Source organism: Gasterosteus aculeatus, chromosome 7 (assembly GCF_964276395.1).
Source record: "Gasterosteus aculeatus chromosome 7, fGasAcu3.hap1.1, whole genome shotgun sequence".
In the NCBI taxonomy this organism is placed as follows: Eukaryota; Metazoa; Chordata; class Actinopteri; order Perciformes; family Gasterosteidae; genus Gasterosteus; species Gasterosteus aculeatus.
The window spans coordinates 23,613,525-23,634,663 of NC_135694.1; the positions used below are offsets into that span (position 1 = coordinate 23,613,525).

The 21,139-nt window shown below is 45.7% G+C and overlaps 1 protein-coding gene and 1 long non-coding RNA gene across 20 annotated transcripts in view; one reads left to right on the forward strand and one right to left on the reverse strand.

Moving 5' to 3' along the window:
- Positions 1-1,517: 1,517 nt before the first annotated feature.
- Positions 1,518-3,937, reverse strand: LOC144410350 (uncharacterized). The gene is made up of 2 exons (XR_013468365.1): positions 3,812-3,937; positions 1,518-3,655 (listed from the first exon to the last, which is right to left on the reverse strand). It is a non-coding gene; the product is annotated as an uncharacterized LOC144410350 (long non-coding RNA).
- A 1,653-nt stretch (positions 3,938-5,590) lies between these two features.
- Positions 5,591-21,139, forward strand: part of nbeaa (neurobeachin a) — a 75,911-nt gene continuing 60,362 nt past the window's right edge. For all 19 annotated transcript variants that reach the window (XM_078106563.1, XM_078106566.1, XM_078106568.1 and 16 more), the window contains exon 1: positions 5,591-6,338. In XM_078106563.1, coding sequence (XP_077962689.1) covers positions 6,012-6,338 — 327 coding nt within the window. In that variant the 5' untranslated portion in view covers positions 5,591-6,011. The remainder of the gene's footprint in view (positions 6,339-21,139) is intronic.

Consider the following 21,139-nt stretch of genomic DNA (forward strand, 5'->3'; position numbering starts at 1 on the left):
TTCCTACAACATTCCCACTTTAAATGTGAACATGGAGAGGGTCAGACCGGGTGAAACAAATTTATCTCATGTGAGACGGGCTAATCCACTGCCTTCTCCTAGACAACAATGATAAGGTCATTAATGAATAAATTATTCCATGAATGAATTATTGATGAGATCATGTTGGCAGTTGTGCGTACAGTATCCTTGAGTGCATGCTCTGGTATTGGCAAACAATAACCAAAGGTATGAACAATTAATGACATTAGTGAAGCATGCGCTGCACGTTCAAAGCTATAAAAACAATCACTTTTTTTTAGTACATCAGGTTCACAGCAGGAGCTTGTTAGCGGTTTGATCTGTTTTCTAACAAATGGGACTTCAACCCTGATAATGGACTAATATCTATGCTGATGTGGTATGTTTTGTGGTACGGCAGCTTTTGTGTATAGTGCTCTCATATGTAATTACAAAAAGAACAACCCGACCATAAATTCTCCTTCTGTCCAACAACATGCAATTCTATAAAATAATCGATTAGTTGATTTAAACTGGAGATCTGTAAAACTGAGGTTCTCCACAAAGCATCATGCAAAAGCACTATTTTAAATAATTGTTTACCAGAGATAAATAATAAAAGTAAACACGTTGTACTCAACTAAGACTGAAAAAAAGAGTTGGCAGCCCTAAATTACAACAACCTGTGTAGGAGACGTTGGTATTTTTTTTTTGAAACGCTGCTGCTTGTTGCCTTTATGGATGAAATAAAATGACAGATCCATCTGACATTCTAAATTACATGTGGCGTCGTAACCTTTATGTTGATAGCACTTCATATAAAAAAGTCTGTCAACCTCTTGTGTACAGTATGACATGCAGCAGACATTTTAATCCAGATTCTGCAGTGCAGAACATTACTAATTACCCGCTGCGACATTGAAACTTGTTTTCATCATGTGCGGCTGTGTATATGTCATTATGGAAAACTAAGGCCTGAGCAACGGTGCCGTAAATAGGGATTTAGGGCACTTTAGGGCTGATTTGGCTTCACAGCTGATGAAGATGGTGTAACATCTGTTTTTGATGAATCCATTTTCCGTTAGAAAGGTCTGCTGGGTGTTTTCTCAGGCTCACGGCCCCAGGTGCCTCACTTGCAAACTCATTAGCGGTTTTCAAGAGCAGAGTTTGTGCCTCTGATGTGTCCTTGTTATTAGTGTTGAAGTAACGGATTTTCTGAAAAATAATCACCCGGCGTTTGTTGAAAAGGTGTTTTTTTTTCTCCAGCATTTATTGCTGATCTGAAGTTCTTTTTCAAAATCCTCTTAACAATTTGGATGAATAAATATTTTAGGACATTGGATCAAATAATTGAGATGACAGAGATTATTTAATGTCCTCGCTCTATTTGTTGAACACAAAACATTTTTAAAAACATGTTCTCAAAAGTTGAAAGACACGGCTGGGTAGGTGAATGTTCAAGTTGAAGAGCTTTCCTAGTTTTTCCAATTAGGTAGAAAAGGGTTCAATTTCTGATGCTCTTTAAAAAAAAATTTTTTTTTAATCACAGTGCATCAAATCCTATCCTCCTAACTATGCAACGATGGCAAAATGGACTGTACTTGTACATCAGAGAAGAACCATACACAGTGACACCTGTAACTAACATTCACACACTGTAGTCACAGCTACAGGAGCAATGTTGGGTTAAGTGTCTTGCCCAAGAACACATCGACATGCGGGTTAGCAGAGCCTGGGATCGAACCGACAACCCTCTGATTGGAGGACGACCGTGCTCCCCACTCACCCAACGTCATTGAGGATTCTGAAAATACCTTCACAACACTGGCAGAAAAGTGTGTTTTCTGTTAGAGGGACAGGTTGTGGCTCGTGAGTGTCACGGCTTCAGTTGGTCTCACCGATCGTTGGCGGTGGCATCTCTGTGGTATCTTAACATATAGGTTTGAAAATGTGTGATGCATGATTTTATTTTTCCACACTTGCAAACTATGTCCACCAGCACATTAAGTTTCTTGCTTAATGGGTCTGCAAGTCATCTCGTTGGATGTGTTCATCCCATCGGCTTCCTGAGTCCATGTGTACCAAGCCGCCATAGGGGCTTCCACTCTTCCTTTCCCCTCACCTAGCAAGGAACAGAGAACACATTTGTACGTCCAACAATGTCCGCTTTGAAGCACAATTTTATCCCGCTGCCCCTGAAGCTATCTCAGATGCTTTGTATGGAGTGAACCCCTTAACTCATAGTAAATTCTGGTGCTGCGCATCCGGTTATGCAGTGATTCAACATGACAGGATTTGATGGAAATCTTGAGTAGAATTTTAAATGAAATTCTGCGGGTTTGAACTATGCTTTGCTGCATAATAATTGCCTCATCGGGGTGGGGGAGGGGAGCGGAGGTGGTGGGGTTCAAGAGATGGAGCCGTATTGGAATCGTTGTCACGTGTACTGACAACACCAGGGCCGATGTTGCTCACAAGCACATGTGTTTTTTTCGCGCAGTTTGATTTTCAGAGCTGTCCTTACAAACCTGATGGACATGAGGGCTGCATACTGGTCAAAGGCCGGACTGCTGGTTTCATCTCAGCTGGGTTGTTTAAGGAAACCAGCAGAGTCCGACAGTCACAAAGAGTCGAGTCCCTGATCCCCGGTCCTGACCCCTGTCACAGAATCGGCTCCTCCATCCCAAAGGGAGTGTTACTACTACTACTGATGCCTCTCACCAAATGAGAAACATACAGCTCATTCAGAAGAAAATGACTTTACAATGTATGAAATATTTTTTCTTTGACTGGGATAAATGAAGCTTTTTTCATCCACACTTCTGAGTTCATACAGAGGGGTTTTGAGAGGGATTCATAAGAGCTAAAATGGTGTAATCTTCTTAACCCGTGAAGGAGTGTTTAATCCTTAAAACACGACAATGACCAATATTGAGATTTTAGCAGGATGACCTTTTTTTTCTCTCTCATGCACTCTTTCCACTTTCCTTCAGACTTATATATAAGCACTCTTTATCTTTAAAACTTTAATAAGCTACTTTGTAGTGTCCTTTGAGGATTGCGCCCGTAGTAGAGTAGAGCGCGAGGGAATGCGACATGCTTGGTGAAAGTATTTAGTCGCAAGATTGCAGAAGATCTCAAGAAAAAGAGCAATAAGACGATCTTGTTTAATACCCTCATAAGTGAGGACTTCTAGTCTGTTACAATTTTCTATTTTCAGCAGAAAGGTGTTAAAACTGCCAACTGGCAGAGATTTTAACACCTGTTTTTAATAAAAATCCTGTTTCTATAGTTTTAACGAATGTGATTTTCTGCATTTCAAGGTAAGGAATTGCCATCCTTCAATATACAATATGCATCAACTTGATTAGATCCATCCCCAACATGATAGCCACAGGGTTGTCTTATTGGACAAAAAACAGAATCATTCAGAAACTAATAAATTAACAGTAGAGAAGCAAGTTAACATAATTCAGCTTATTTGTATTTTGATCTAATGTGTCTACTCAGCAAAATTTGATCTCTCTCACACAGACTTACAGCTTCACGTGCACAAAGCCATCTCAGTGATGACTCACATGGGTCTCTGAAAACGTTCTCCCCTTTGTTGCTGTCAGAGGTCAGCCCTTCAACAACTCAGCTTCTACATTGTTCCCTATAGCAGAGGAGGAGATTTGGAAGCAGAATATAAAAAGCAGCATCTTAAATCGAAACCTTTGGACCACAATCCTTCTCTTTTAACGTGTCACAAATGTGGCATTGACAGAATTATCAGCATTTTATTTTTTTTTACAATACAAACTGCATTTACCCTTTGTGATAGATCACTTCTTTTTCCCACCTCACTCCCGAGCTCCGGCACACGGGACACTGGCACTATACTCCGCCACAGAACAGAGGGAAAACTGATGGACTGTCCGCCAGCACTGCACCTCTACTTGAGGTGAGACGGGAGAAGGACACAGTGGAAGCAAGAGAAGGAGAAAAGAACAATGTAAGCACTTTTATCCAATCAAAAACCAGATCCCGGTGAAGACCTCTCTGTAAGCTAAAGAAGTCTTTTGTGGAATCACGACAAAGCCGCAGCAGCAGGCCTTTGTCTGAAAACAAAGAGGAGTGTGTTTGTGTGCGCGAGAGAGCCTGCCATTGTAGTTGCGTGGGTGTGCGTTTGCGTGCGAGTCTGTGCACATCTAACATCAAGATAGTGTGTGCTTGTTTGAGAGATTGCTTCTGTTGAGCGTGAGAGAAGTGTGTAAAAGATCCAAGCATTTGTGTGCAAGTGTGCATTTGACATCTGGGCGTATGTGTGAGGGTCTCCTTCATTTCCTTTGTGCTGAAGATTGGGTTTAGGAAGAAAAAAAAAATTCCGCACGTCCGCCAAATGTGAAACACACCCACACAGCCAGAAAATGCCACTCACACGTCACCCCCCTCCACCACCCCCCCCCATTCCTTCCATCAACAGCCAGCATCTCCAGAGAAATTGGGAGCGAGACATCAAAGAGACTGGCATCACTGCCTATATGAAAATACACTCAGACAGACGAGGAATAAGCCTCCATAGATGCTTTGCTAATGGGAATCCTACCAAGCAGATGTGTCCTATTGGAAGAGGACACGGAGTGTGAAACAGGCTTATGTCCGCACTCAGGTAGTGAACTAGCAGCCACGGCCTGTGCAGCCACCAGGGGATGTATGTGTGAATGAGAGACACCGGCTCTGGGCCTGTGGCTCAATAATACTGAGAGCGCGACATCAAATGCAATGAATGAAAAAACGGCCAGACACAGTTAAGCATGCAGGACGTTTGTCGGCAGCATTCACACTGTTTCCATGGAAACCACGTGTAAACATGACTGTTTGCTTTACAGTATGTATGTGAATGTGTGGCATTGGTTTAAAGTCTGAAGGAAACAAATACAACTGTGCTAATAAAGAGTTTGCTAGAAGTGCATTCCTTTCTCCTGCCACACAGACGTGAAAGAATGAGGTTGATATATTCGCGCCTGTGAGAAATGGTAATGCTATGTAGAACAAGAGGGCGAACAAGTAGGATGAATCACAGAGGTGTTGAGGTATGAACGTGTATGCAAAATGTGAAAATGATTGCAAGAAAGACGAAAAAAGAAGTGAGAGCCTTTGAAAAAAAAGAAGACGAGAGGTGAGAAAATCAGAGTTGAGTGTCAGGAGAGCAAATCCGTAGTGCCTAATGAGGAAACAGAGGTTAAACAAGGGACAGAATTGAGTGGGACAGATGGATGGCTACTGAATATATAAACAGTTGCTGTCTGGGCGCCAGACTCCCTTAAAATGCTTGAACTCAATACGAATTGCCCACAATATTCCCACCAGCATCCATTGCGGCTTTGTTCTTTTTAAACACTGTATTCAGCCTTGTCTTGATGCTACGTGAATATCTCCAGACCCATTCAATATTCAAAAAATAAAATAAATAAAAACAAAAAAAACAAATAAAATTAAGTACAAATGAAAAATTAAAAAAACAACAACCCCAAAACCCTCTTACTCGGGTGGCACTGTTATCCACGCACTGACGGCTCCATATTATTTCGCTTCAACGACCTGGCAGAAAGTCGCCGAGTGCGCATGCGCGGCCAGCGTGCGCTGCCGCAGACAGGGGGCGTCAACATGGCGTTCTCTCCTCGACGACCGCACTGACTGCAACCTGCCAATGAGAGAGAGAGAGACAGAGAGACAGAGAGGGAGAGAGAGGAGAGAGGCGAGAGAAAGAAGCGGAGGCTACCATTCTGTCAGACCTCCATCCCCATTTTTACCCCCCCCCCAGCCCTATGAATCCCGACACGTTTCCAGGAGGTTAGGGTGAATCCAGAAGGGGTCCTTCGACACACCGCTCCCCCTCCGCTTTTTTTTTTTTTCTTGCTGCGCAGTGGATGGTTGTCGTGTAGCAGCAGCAGACGTCCGCGCTCGTAGACCAGGTGCGAGAGACAGCGGCGACCGCTCCTCTCCTCCCTGTTTTTCTCGAGGGGGAAATGTCGAGCGAGAAGCCGGTTTCAGCACCACCGGGGTCTACTTCTTCGCTCGCGGACACCGACCGGGACTCGCATCCGCCGCCGCCGGGCTCCTCCTCCGCCCAACCGCCGCAGCAGCAGCAGCAGCAGCAGCTCGCCGCGGGCGCTGGCTCCGGCGCTACCGGGGAAAGGATGGTGTCTTCCGCCGGCTCCATGGTCCTCCCGGCCGGGGTGATCAACCCCGCGGTCCCGATCAGGAATATCCAGATGAAATTCGCCGTGCTCGTGGGCCTGATCCAGGTCGGGGAGGTTAGCAACAGGGACATCGTGGAGACGGTGCTGAACCTGGTGAGTGAGAAACAACATCGAGCTGCTGGTAACACGGAGAACCCGCCGTGTTTTATTTACGATGCTTCGCTCCCCTGTTTTGTCTCTTTCAAGAGATGATGTCATTTGTTTGTTCGGGGGATGGATGGATGTGTGTGTGAGGGGGGGGGGGGAGGGTGTCCTTTTCTGCAGATAAAAAAAGCGCACACATGGGGGCTGTGTGTCGGGGGAGGGGGGGGGCCGAGGCTGTATTATCGTGACGCCTATAGAGGAACTAAATGAAGCATGTGACCCCACTAAGTCGAATCACCAGCCACTGTTGACTAAATGACCAGCGTGCGGTGCAGCGAGGGGAGAAACGCGCTGTAGTGCATTGGGGGAAAGTCTATGTCCCCTTTCTAGTCTATTCCCGCTGACCCCGGTGTGTACTCCGGTGTGTACCCCGGTGTGTACCCCGGAGAGTGACGCCACGCTGCGCCCAACACACGAACACCCACGCGGAATTATCTTGTTGTTTCCCAAAGAAGGGAAACACTAAAGCACGCAGGTCCAGTGAGGCACTGAAACTAAATCAACCCAACGCGAACAAAGGCCGGTTAGCATTGTGCTATCCATCGACATATATGCGTGTGTGTGTGTGTGTGTATGAGAATGATGAGAATGGCTCAAAATGATGCACGGGCCTATTGTTGGAGGCAGGGCCCTGCGTCCTGTGCGCAAACGGAGCCGAGAGACGGTCAGCGCCACAGCGATCATTTCATCCATGGATCGGATATACGTTGCCCCCCCCCCCTTTCAGCGATGCTGGCCCCAGCCTAAACATGAGAGGATTTAATCCAGCTGGGTGTGGGGGGGTGGGGGTCCGTCATGGAGCAGATGAGCTATATGTACAGCAGACGTGGGTTCTGGAGGACTAATGCGTTAGGAGGATATAGGACGTGTGTGCTGGAAGCTGCCAGGCTGCCCCCCCCCCCCCCCCCCCCCCCCCTCCACGCAGCAGGCGATGGCGTGTACTGCATGGTGTTACGTATCTGCCTAAGGAGACGGGGGCCTCCTTGATCATTACCCAATCTCTTTTGAGGAAGAAGTGGAATAACGTAGACATCATGTATATGCTGATTTCAGTTCCATTTTGTTCCGTTTTGAAAATGATCAGGTTTTAGGCCGCCAGTGTCCCGTTGACTCAGTGGATGCTGGGAGCGGGACAGCCTGCAGCCGGGGGCTAAACCAACCACTTCCCCCTCAGTTCCACCGGTGAGCCGTGCCAATCCAGGTTGCCTCTCATCCCCCAATCGATTATTGGTATTACACGGAAGAGCGGAGGGGCTTTGCTGGCTCACTCCGACCTTGTCTCCTTCCCTTAACCCCCCCCCCCCCCACACACACATAGACCCCCCCCCCCCCCGCCCTCCCTTGCTGCACAGGCTGACAACCATCCATCCTGTTCCACAGCCTCCTCCTTCACTCTGGAGGAGAGATGCTGCCTGCATAGACCGGCCTGGCAGGGCAGCGCCATGCATTTAAAAGCAGGTGAAGAGGAGGAGGAGGAGGAGTAGGAAGAGAAGAGGGGGGTTGATGGAGGGTGGGGGAGGAGAAGCGAGCGAGAGAGTGGAGGAGGATGAGGTGGTAGGATGCTGCAGTGGTTATGTGCTCAGAAATCACCAGCTGATGCAGCGGGAGAGGAAAAGGACTCTGGATTGGTCCACATCAGCTCATCAGAGCGTTCAGCTGAAATGCACCCCATTTTTGCATGAATACTTGTGTTTCGGCCCACACGTTATTTGCGGATCTTGGTCTGGTGCATTATCACACAAAGAGCTGACAGCCTGACAAATCAAAGCAATATGCGTCGTCCGTACAAAGCTTTACTTGCTAAACCCCCGAATTGAACAATCAGTTGTGCTTGTTGAGGCTGCCAATAGCTAAGCCTGTTAGGGAATTCTTTCGCCCGGCGCCTTAATTAAAAGAGTTGAAACAAAGAGGTGTGGAGGCTGGAACCTCGGCGGTCATGCTGCTGATACAATGAGTCCACTGTGACCCAAAAGCTGATCCATTATTCCAGTCAATGTGGGAGGCCGCAGCAGCCACATCCACCGTCCGCCGTGGCTGTATTGATCAGATCCCACTGCGGCTCGGCCAAACAGATGGCTTGTCTGCTGGATCAGATACTCTCCTCGTTCCATACGATACGATGCTGGCCATTGGCGGCTGACGGACTGCACTGTCTCGAGGAGGAGGAGGAGAGAAGACCATGATGATCGAGCCCGACCAGAATGGTGGCTGCGCCGATGCGGTTACAGACACAAACCTCAAGGCGCTGCTGCTTGTGTAGCCCAAAACACACTGATACGGTAATAATATATATTTTTAAAATAAAGCGAATGCAATGCAAACATACGATATAAAAACTCTTGCATTGCATATGTGTGGGCTGCTGGTGCCGAGGTGGTGGGTTATTATCATCAGCGAGGCATCACAGTTGTCAAGGCAACACTGCTCTTTGACTGCCTGCCTCCAGACGCTCGACCACCTGGTGTTGCTCTCCACTTCCGGACTTCTGTCACAGTACGCCGGCGCCTTTCTCTCCATCTCTCGCGCTCTATTTCTGTCTCTTCGTCTCTTACTACGACGACTTGAGGACCTCCTGCGCTGAACAGCTACAGCGGGCTAAACAGCGAATGTTTAAGTGGAAAAAGGTGAACTTGAGTACAGCTAGATTTAAGGATGGGGTCGTCGGTGAATTAGATCGATGATGGTTGCACATTTGGAGTCACCGAACTGGTGGAGCTCTTCTGAATGGATGAGCCACTTTTCAGAAGGAGATATTGCTTAATTTACACATAAAACGCGTGTGGGACACTGTACACATCACTCTCAAATCTCCCGTAAAAAGAAATTTGGTGGCTTTAAAGAATCTTTTTCATTCTATTTCCACACTCATTACAACACTCAGTGGAGGCAGCTTCACTTGTGATGCCGCTCCTCTCATTCACCAATTCTTTGTACGCATGTATGTCGAGTCTTTGGAGTAAAACACGATAAATCCAAGCTGCTTCCAAAGACAAGAATAGCTGAACTTTTGGAATACTGCAGCACACACGCATCCTGGGAAATGGAGCAACCAATCACAGCTTGAAAATATCGCTCTTCTGTAAATATTAGTCCACGTTAAATACATTGATAATGGATAATAATTTAAGTGCAGGACTACCTGACGCCCTGACGTCACCCTTGCCATCCAAGACCCTCACAACATTCAGTTCAGAAGCATGAAGAGCATAACAAATAACAGCTAAATGAATCCTATTTGACCAACTTATTGACTAAAGGACTAAGAAGGTGCAGCCGCAATTGGAACTCCTGATTTTCTTTTGATGAACAACTTGGGTTATTTTCTTTGACACAATTTAAATGGCGATATCGGAGGAAGCGAGGAGGATTTCTTTTGTTGACAGAAGAAAAACAGTAGAAATCTCTATCTGTCGTTGGTTTATTTGAAGAATATAGCTAAGTTATAATTCAAATGCAACCACAGGCAGTACTGTCAGTCTCTCCTTTAATACGGCACCAGCTGTGCTTATTTATAGACAGCTTTATCTAGTTGTGATGCTTTTTTTGGGGGGGGGGGGGATCAAACATGAGTGTTTGTGTGGCATAGAAAAAGATTGGCGACACCCTCTGCCGACACTCTTTGTCCGCATGCTCACCCTTTGCTTTTTCATTCTCTCTTTCACCTTCCCGCTCGGTCAGATATCTTCTGGCAGTGTCGAGCCGCACCTGAGCCCTTTTTAGTGGTCCCGCTCGGCTAGCAAACGTCTCATTATTCCTGTCCACACGCTCCACAATCACCAAGGTCACCCGATGCCGAGAACAAGCAAGAGTCAGAGTCAGCACACCCAGTTTCTCGTGCACAGACCCCCAAAAATACACGTGCATGCACTCAGGCGATTATTTGTGTACGTTCAGACACGAATGCGCACACGGACGTATAGAAGCAGTTTTGCATAGAAACCTTGGCAACCCGGGTCTTGGCAATATGAAGGAAAGCAAGTATCAGATATATTTTTGAGACAGTTGAGTTTATAAAATTACAGATGTATACTGTAACGCAGCATTCAAAAGCCAGAAAAGCTCACTCACACAAAAGACAGTATCTAGTAACACATACGGCCCGGGCCATAGTAGCAAACCACGGGTGTCTCTTTTTTCTGTAGGATAAACAACTAATTGTAAAAAGTAAGGAAGCAAACAAGCCAAAACAATAGAGTCCCTATGCTTTTAACTATGTGCCAACGCTCCACCCTGACACTTGGTCCGGATAAAAGTGCCACTGGCTCGCTGACGACGAAGTAATAGGTCACCCAATTTGAAAACTTCGTGAGTGTGCGTTATTCAGCCCCAAGGTGGTTTTTGCCGTTGCGAAATTCCGTTGAACAGTTTTTTCCGGTTGCCCCGTTGCTGCTCACCGGGGGCAGAGGCTAACTACCTCCCTGCACCAGCATAATCTGCTTGCAGGGGAATAACAATGCGTCATCATGTGCTCACAGCCATGCAGGCGACCGTCACAGCAAACATCCCACTAATGGACGTTAATAGTCTCATGAAGAATGTGCGCTCCGTGCTAGTGTGCGCACATGAGGGTCTTTGATGGACTTTAATTGATGCTCAAGTCATTTCAAGTTTTTATTAAGGTTTTTCAGTTATGGAACATGAGCTTAACTCAGTTGTTGCTTATATACTGAATAATTCATTGTATTTACAGCATCACCCTTTTTATTATCAAATGCGTTGTTGTGATTTTTATTGTTGCCTTTTTTTAATGAGACCATGATCAAGATGACAGACTCCTGTTTGCTGTCATTCCAACGTCGGTTGTTTCACCGTCCTTTGCTAGTGTCACCTTTTGAGATTTTGGCTCAAAATCTCTTCGTGTTGGAGCTGCTTCCTGGTTTGGGTCCAGGCAGTGTGGCCTTTTGCCTTCGAGTGTCTCCGATGAGATCAGAGGTGTTCAGAAATAGAGCGGTTTTTTGTGCCCGATCTTTCTTTGATGTTGCAAAGCGACCAACAAATATGGATAGTAGCTTATATTCCAACTTCCAACTTACCCGAAATCTGACTTAACAAACTCAATTTGTTCTGTTTATCAACCCAAGTGTTCTCATCTCTAAATATAATATTAGTTCAATTTCAACTGTTTGTCGCTTGTCCATTCAAGCTTGTCGTCACGGAGCTTGAATGGACCATTAGCTTGAAGCTGATGCTGTAGTGAGGAGGAACCCTGACATTTGGGGAAGAGGATGCACATTCTGTCCTTCACCGAGCTTTTTGCAGGCCTCTGCAGGGCGCCGCTTGGGGGTTATTTCCGCGAACGATTAGCTGCTGTGATGCTGTCGAGAAGCTTAGTCACCTTGTGCCTGGGGGGGGGGGGGGGGGCGGGGGGCTGCGGCCAGTGAGCACCGTCAGCTGAGCGGTAACAGCTGTGTTGGTGCCAACCTGAGGACCAAAGCGACAAGTCCTCCATGCCTGCTCCCCCCCCCCCCCCCCCCCCCCCCGTATCCAGCACACGTACGCATGCATGCAGGTGGAAGAGGTGGAGGACAGTGGGTGTGGCGCCCACTGCAAGGTCGGCTTGACTATCCATCACACAGTTGGGTTGTGCCGACCCCTCTATGAGCTGGAGAGGGACAGAAACGGTGGGGGGCCGAGGATAGTGGAGGGGAGCTCATCTTTACCCTCCAAAGAGGCGGTTGGTAAACTGAAGGGAGAGAGTTTCGCGGGGGGGGATTAAAAAGCCTTTGATTGTCCTTCAGGTGCTTCTTTTCTTCCTGAGTGTACTAATGCTCCTGTCCAGCTTTACTGGCTTCAGTGGGGGTCTGACGAGCTATGCCCCCCCCCCCCCCCCCCTCTGCTCCCGGTGAAATACAGCGGGAGTCCCCCGGGGACCCGAGTAGACGAGGCCACTCGCACACTTTTTCCCTTTTTCTTTCTTTTACACAGAGCACGAAGCCTGTTGGAAATACAGTGACATTTTTACTTTTAATTGGCCATTTTTCATCATCAGTCACTTGTCACGCTGTGAGATTAGCCTCCACTGGCTTGTTAGCATGGTTAGCGTTCCTGTGTGAAATTGAGTTCCCACTCGGAGGTTTGCCAGGAAGTCCAAAATCCATTTCCACTGACAAATATCCAAAGAGAGAGAAATAACCAATTACAAAGTCCACCTACGAGCAACATTCTCCATAAACGTATCTTTCTCGGTCAAAATGCTAATGTTTCCAGGTTCCATTAGTTTTTATATTTCAGATTTTGTTGACCTGAATCACACCATCATTGTGGTTCGAGTGTGAGGTGTCAACCATCCATGCTAAACCGTTGACCTATCCGCGTCTGCTCCACTTCTCTGAATCCCTCCTCATTATTCTTTAGCCGATGTCTATTTTTTTAAGCCATGTCAGATTTTAGTTGAGGGCAACTTCTTGAATGGGGGGCGAAAATAAATGCCCCATCCTCGCTTAAGACGCCTTTCGCCTTTTTTTTTTCTCGGTTCTCTGTCCTCTTCCAAGCACATCCATCCTCCTCCATCCTCCTCCATCCTCTAACCCCTCGGTGTAATCTTGTCCCCGGCCGCCTGACTCTGTAGTCGGGTGGAGCGAGCGGGCGGGTGGATGGATGTGTGTGATCCCCATTGTGAGGAGGTAATGGAGCTGTCTGCAGTCACATTTCACCCTCGGCCCTTTTCACCAATCGCTTTCTCCTTTCCCCTCGTCTTCCCCTCGAGAGCCTGCAGGAGGCCTATTTGCCGTTGCGAGCACACGTCCGCTGTATCGCGGCCACGCTCGTGTTAGGGTGGAGAGAAGGGTTGAAGGGGAGGACGGAGGGAGCCATCTCACTTGATTTTGTCCTCTTGTAAGGGACAACAAAGACATGAATAGACGTCTTTTTGAAGGTCTGAATTTTAAGACGACGTCCCCGTCGTGCTGTAACAATTAAGTTTGCATTGACGGCAAAATTGACATCAGATGTCAGAAATCTATTTTAAATAAATTGCATTGGTCTGCTGCAAGAGTGGGAATTAAACAAATGTTTCACATGCAAAGCACGTTCCCATTGCAAAATACAGAACTACATATTTTACGTCCTTTATTGACAATTGCAAGGATTTCATCATCTATCTGAACTATTTATTTAATACATATATGAATGTACACTGATCTCGCCTACATGAAACGTTTTAGCACAGTCCTCCAGTGGTTCGGACTATAATCATAATAATACAAGTGAAATAACCCGCAGTGTTCAAAGAGTCAATCAAGTTGTAGATGAAAAATAACACAATAAATATATTTTTTTTCTTACCTTTCACAATTCTACATTAATACTTTTCACTGAATAAATAACTTATTTTTATATATTTTTTATATCACAGTGTTACATGATACATTTTCTCAAATTTCTTGTCTTTTAAATGATCAATTTCTGCACAAAATACCCATATAAATGCTACAGAAAGCTTGTGCTTTTGATTATTCTTGTTTTCTATCTCCACGCTTCTTATTTCCATACTATTGTGTCTGGTGCTTTTGTGCTTTTTTCTTTCTTCCCTAAAATATGTGAGTGAGAGAGAAGGTCGGGAGTAGGTTGTGGATGGAAATTCAATAGAATGTTATTGTGGCGCATTTGGATCAAACATGCTTTTCAAGAAGATTTTTGTTGCTATGCTAGCATCTATTGGTTTGTGTGTGTGTGTGTGTTTCATTCTGGCTCTCCTACCATTCACTAATCTTCGCATTTTAACAAGTTGCTTTGTTTGATTTACCTGGTATATGTTGCCCCCAACATCCGGGAGAGTTGATAAATGAGTCTTCTTAAGGACCGTTGCTCTCGTCTCCTACACCTTCATCTGCACATTGTCTCTGGCAGCACACACACACACACACACACACACACACTGCTCCCTTCCTTCTTGTAGCCCACATCATTGCCTGGCAGGGGTGATTTTATATTCATGCTGGCCTACTTCGCTTTTCTCCCTTGGCTCGACACACACACACATCTGCTTTACTGTGAAGTATAGCAAACTGTGAAGCTATTCATCATGCTGCATACTGCAGTGGCCGAAGGTTGATTATAGCAAACTTTGTAGTGTGTGTGTGTGTGTGTGTGTAACGTCAGCATTGAAGAAGTGTCCCTAATGTTATTTCATACCTTCAACACCTAGTGGTGTCTCCTGCTGTGCACATACACACCCTTCAGCATCTACTCCATTTTGGAGATCAGTTTCTTATTGCGCACACGTCGTCTGCACGGAGTGAACGATGTACCGCACCGTGTTCTTCCCCTAAAATGGACCAAACTAGGGACTGCAGATGACAGCTATGGTCCCCGAAGGACTTCATCTAATAAATCCACTCCGGTAATGACAGAGAGTTGTTGCCTTAAAAGTATTTTTATGACGTGAGATGGGGATTTCTTCAACGTTCAGCTTGAAAAAGAGACCGGTCCCTGTGACACTCCAAAGGCGAATGAGTTGAAATGCTTTATTGTTTCCCTCCTCTGTGGATGCGATCCAAGCTTAGCGCCGCAGCAACCCCGGCCCTAGCACAGATAATAAAGTCAGGTGTGGAGGGAAATAAAGACCAGCATCCTGGTCCGCTGTGGTGCACGGAGACATTATTCAAGTCTGATATCATTCCGTGTGAGGGGGGCTGACTGTGGTTCGGCAGCGTGGACCACAACGCAGTGGAGCAATATCTGCCCGGGTTGAGGATGGAGTCGCTCCCCCTTCTCTTCACGTGGTGGTTGGTTATCCGAGCTGTCGCTGTCTCGGTTTAATAGCATTTGCTAATTAGCAGCAGGCACAAAGTACAGTGGGGAAATGGAGAGCGCAGCCAACAACTGGCAACGGTGACTCAGTGTTTAGCCGCTCTCTCTCCCTTCCTCTCCCCCTTTCCCTCGTCCTCCTCATCCCCCCCACCCCTGTGTTACCGCGACGTCCCGGCTCTGGTTCCAGGAAAACTGTTGAGTTGGAATACCAAATGTGAATGCAGAGGGGCGCAGTCGTCTTATCAAGTTGATCTATTCCTGTTACCAAAGGGGAAATTGGACGTTTTAGATCAAACTCAGTCTCAACATGAATTCATCAAGTGCTTTTCTAACTTTCTACGCTCCTACTCTGTGAATGTATATCTATGTAAACTTATTCATTTTAATTATTAGTTTTTGATCATTTTACGCTATAGGATCTGTCTATATTTCTTTTTCCACCCTGATATTATGTTTGGCTTTGTGATAGCAATTGTTGTTGTTTTTGTTTTATCTTAGTCTTGTAATCTTTTTCAAATCAAATGTTTATTTTCCTTTTCTCTGTTTGGCCTTCTCGTGTATGAGAGCGTGAGCTCTCGAGGCTGCGAGTGCATGCCAGCAATAGGCTTTGATATTTAACAATGGGTTCTCTGCTGATATGACCTTTTCATAGGAAATTGTTTTACCACATTTCACATTTGATATCCTTTTCTTTCTAAGGAAGCACCTCGACAACACTATGCACTTAAACTGTGTATGTAAGTTCACTTTTGTCGGAATTGTTTTTAAAACTGTAATATTACTTGAGTGACATTGGAACTGGAGTTCGCCCACTGGTCGCTGAATCGTGCTGTTTAACTCTGAACTGGGTCCACTAGCTCTCTACCTCCTTAGAAATGAAACATCTTGTGATCAGTATTTCAGCCTCCCGTCTACCTCCTATGAACAAAAATATATTTGTTGCAGCGTTAGAAGCTCAGCATCATCTTTCGATCAGTTTCATAGCTCGTTGCACTTTTCGAAAGTTTTACTTATGTTATATTCTCCCGGATGGTGCCACTGTTTGTAAATTATTTCATCTTTATGCAGGCTATGAGATGAAGTATTAATGCATCAGATCCCCTCAGGGGATGCAAATGAGGCAAACCTACCCGTGTAACACAGAACGAGCTGATCTGAAAAAATAAGCTTTATGTAAAAAAGTTTGCATAGGCGAAAATATGCAAATTATGAATCTTAGTTGATGGCCACAAATGCATCAACATCAAACCGTTCCTTCTTCAAGGTTTTCCTTCCATAGCTCAGGCCTGTGACAACTGCTCCGCTGTTGCTGCCGTGTACTAGTTTTGCTGCGGCACGATGAGCTTCTTCTGTATGTTCCCTCTGCTCAGAATTCCATTCTAACTGGACTCATGATCAGACGTACAACATGTGTGTGTGGTGTTTTTGCACAATAACATTGATCATGCTCCACTAACCTCTCCAACCCTAATTTCTATTTGTGTGTGTGCGTGTGTGCGTCATTCCCGGCCCCGTCTTATGATGATGGATTACGAAGACTAATTGGAGCTGCTTGCTACCTCTCTTATCCACCATCGGCCGTGGCTCAATGGAACAGTGCTCTATTGTTTCAGCGTATGAGGAACTCGCGCACAATTCTCTCGTGCGTGCACACGTCCTACCTTCTACAGCACATCCACTCGACCGAAACCCAACAAATGGATAAGTCATCCTGAATGGCTTTCCAGCCTGAGTCGGGTCTGCAGGGCTTATCTGCTGACCCTTGAACTTAGCATCAGCTGGTCTACGCATGCCTCATCGCACGCGCACACAAACAAATGAGTGCGGAAACTGACGTGTCTTACGAATCCCATTTCTCTCGTCACCCGGGGGACGAGATTTTGGTCCCCTGCACCGCATAGGAATAGGGAGCACGTGGCGCCTCTCAGTCAGAATCCTCAATTTTCATCTCTTATAAGCCGGGCGAGGTGTGAGCAACGTGCAGGATGCCCTGTAGGGCTCCGCTTCCTGTCAGCTTCTTTGAAATGAGCACATTGGAGTCGAGTCAGGGGACGCGGCGCGAAGGCCTCGTTAGAGTGCGTCAGCCTTCCTGCTTCAACTCCCGTGACATAACGCGCACGGATGCCCTCGTTACTGCCTGTCTTGAGGAAAACGTAAGAAGAGAGGAAAACTCAGTTGTCTCCTGTCCTCAATAGAACGGGCTTTTTTTTTTTTCACCCCCAAGTAGAGGGGGGCAAAAAGACACTGCACCGGCTCCTCCTACACCGTTTGTCTCCGCCCGGCTCCCTCTGTGTCTGCTAGAATTCGATAGCAGGTCCCATTTGTTTCATGCTGTCCGTTCGTTGGCGCCGCCTCAATCAACCATCTCCTCCCGATGCTCTTTCCTCCCCGCCTCTTAGTTTTTCTCTCTGCTCTTTCTTCTCTCTCTCTCTCTCTCTCTCTCTGTAGGCCGTGACACTCCTCCTCCTTTCTAGTAGACCTCTCGTACCCTGCCATACCTTTTAATGAGAGTTTCTTGCAGGGCGAGGCCCAGGCATATCCATGACGGAGGCTGTGTGTTCCCATGGCTACCGTTGCTCTTTGATAGAGTTATCTGCTTGAAGTTTTATTTTGTTGTTTTTTAAACTTTTTCCAGTGTTATCTGACCATCCATAATGGTTATCAGTACTTAAGTGTGTTTTCCAATATTTTATAAGTGCATTCTATTAGGCCACATTTAATCCTTTCTTTTGTCTTGATTTTCTGGTAATGACCCCAGTAACTCTCGATGAAACTGGATGAACTGCAAAGAATCGTAGTGGAGAAAGCTATAGCTTAAATTGCAGTTGAAGATAGATGTAAATTTATTCATGAAAAAGTGAAGTGGATGATTGTATTAGCTGGGTGCTGGAAGTAATTCTTCAACACCGTCTCAAACACAGTTTCCTTCACTAAAATGCTGAATTTATTTTTCAGGGAATACATCTCCAACCCTCTGATGGTTACAAACGCTGCAATAATTTGCTTTTAAATGGGAGAAATTCTGAATCCAGATCAACATGTTTTCAGTTGTTCATTTACTGGCAGGATGTCTGACCTTCAAACTTAAACCAAAATCCGCAAAGATGTTTCTTAGATCACCAGCTGACAGACAAACTTGATTCCCTTTAGCTGCAGTATTTTCTGTGAAACGTCCCAATATGCCAATTCCTTCGCAGACATTCCAGTTTAGTGACTGTGTGTGAGTCTGTAAACAATGAAATCACGTGTGCGAGAAAGTATCACATTCAGTGTTTTTCTGAGACAAAAAGGGGTTACATGTTTTTGTTTGTTGCCCAATAGCATGTGACGAGGCTTATTGCTAGATCCGTTACTAAGCCGCTTTGGCCAATCAGGTGGCAGACATTTTAAACTGCACTTGGATGAAGTCAGAGTTGTGATCACTTGGCTGCGATCCTCAAGCCCTGTGTACTTGAATGTGTGTGTTTATGACCTGGATTTTTCTTCTTTTTTTTCCCTTCTTCTGAGAATATCAGCCAAGAACAGGACGTTTGTGTTTCTGCTGCGACACACACAAACCTCTCATGGCTTTCGGATTTCACGTCAAAGCCGTATTTCACTGTCACAGACTTTAAGGCCTGGAAAAAATACATTGACGGTATTACTGCGGCAATTAGAACACCTGCCGTTTCAGCTGTTTGTCAATGAATTTTGCAGCCGCAGAGAAGGATTTCCACCGGGGATCCTCGCCTTTGTCAGCAGGCCGAGAGCAGGAGCTGTCCGCTGTGCTGAAAAGAGTCTGCTGTCCGTCCGTCGCGTCCGTCTCGTCCTCTGCTTTCCCCCCCGAGCAAAACATTCGCACCGTTACCGCTGCAGCACATTTCCCTTCTGCCTCGATTGTGACGTCCTCGCGGTCTCCCTTTTCTTCTCTTAATCTCTTCCTCTTTGCTGCTCCACTTCTTTCCCCTCTTTAAATGAACCGTCTCCTCCCACACTTCACTGAAGAGACATTTAAAAAAAATAGATGCTTGTTTTTTGTTTTTGCCGATCATATGTTAATGAAATGGCACTCCAGTATTATTGGATAATTTTTTTGGGAGGGGGGGGGGGGGGATTCTCTTTCCTCCCATCCCCGTACTTTTCCCCTATCTTCACTCTTTCCCCTTGTTGTGTGCTCATGATGTCATTGATGCGAATAGCTGCTGTGTGTGTGTGTGTGTGTGTTGGTGACGAACGAAGCGAGAGTGTCTGCGCGAATGACTAAGACTTACAAGACCTTTTGCAATGAATTTATTTAAAAGGCTCTTGCCCTTTGAACACTGAATCTGTGTGTGTGTGTTGTGGCTGTGTTTGTGAAGTGTGTGTGTGTGTGCAAGGGTTGGCTGTGCATATGGTTGTATATGTGGTGTGCAGTATGTTTTAAGCTGGCACTTGACGAGCTTTGAGTCAGATGTTGGAGGTGGGAAAAGTCCCGCTGAACTGGCCTGCAGGGAAATGGAGACTAGCAAAAAGACCGATCACAGCGGGTGTTACTGTCCCATCTCGCCCTCTCTCCCTCTCTCGGTTCCTGCCGGTGTTAATAGAATAAAATGAAACTGACAAGCCAATACATGGGAGCGCTCAATAGCTCTGCTTCTCTTTGATGTATGTACAGACTCACATTCATGGTTATTTTTGTGGAAACGGCCCACGGTACAGCTCTTGGCACCGGGAACACGCCTCTCTGGATTTTTAATCGTATGGAACTGCAAAGCGTTTAGTTATTTGCTATATTCTAGGGTAGCTGTCGCTTGATAGGAATTTGTCACCCTCAGCGCGCGGCGGCACTGGAAGAATCACGCGGGCTGATTGGAAACAAGCCTTCCTTGACAAAGGACCACAATATTTATGCATACATGATGTTCCGTTTCCATTCAGTGCTTCACGGTGTTGCTGGAGTTCTGACATCTTCACGGCCCAGAGGTAAAATGTATTTTCGACGCCTGGCCCTATTTCCACATCAGTAATCAATCAATTTGAGGTACAATTTGTACAATGCAGTTCCTATTTAGTAAGAAACCTTTCTGGGAGCTTTTTAAAAATGTATGAAGACATTTTGCAGAATTTTTGAACTGTATGTTTTATAAATGCAATAAACTATATTTTTCCTTCTACTATTGAGAAATGGCCCTGACAAAGACCCACGTATGATCAGGCACAAACAAATATATGAAATATCCATTGTCTGTCTGCATTGTTAAATAAAGACACTTTATTTTCAAGGATAGACTTGCGTTTTCATATTTTGTGATTGGAAGGCTTCTGTGTGAGAGAGAAGAGTGAGGGATGAGATCAGCGCTGATGTCAAAGTAGAACGTGTGGTTGCTGTGTATTTCCAACATACACAGGCACTTAAAATAACATGAACATGAACGCTTGGGCCAAATATATCCAAAACAATCTACACATCACCTTTTAATGATATTAATATGTGGGAAAAGAGCCCTCGCCATTTCAGATGTTATATTTTCAAATACTTGCGTACCTCTAGTTTGAGTTGTTATTATATCGTCTTATGCCAACCAGCTGCCAATGAAAATTAAGGGAAACACCAAAAGTCGGTAGGAAATATCTTTTGGGGACCAGCTGTGCCAAATTCCAGTGTTTAGACCTTTCAATCCAGACCCAAAGGTGTGGTCAGGCGTTACCATCCCCCCCCCCTCAGCGGGCTTATAAATATTAAGCAGTGTTCCCTCTACAGTGCATTGCTGTGTGCATTGTGCTTACAGTGACACTCATTGTGAGCCTGCAGACTTCAGGCGCAGCGGTTTGTTCAGCGTCAGTCTTTGTTCGATCGAAATGACGTCACCTCACTGAGGAGACTTTCCTGCATGGAGCGACCTGCAGCGTCGCTGCTGCTTCTGTTGTGGGTCTGGCAGACTGAAGACATGTGCCTGTGACACCCTGAGTCTAAAAAAAAATCTAGCGAGTACACAGTGACTGAGGCATTGTTTGACAGATATATGAAATGCCACACTCAT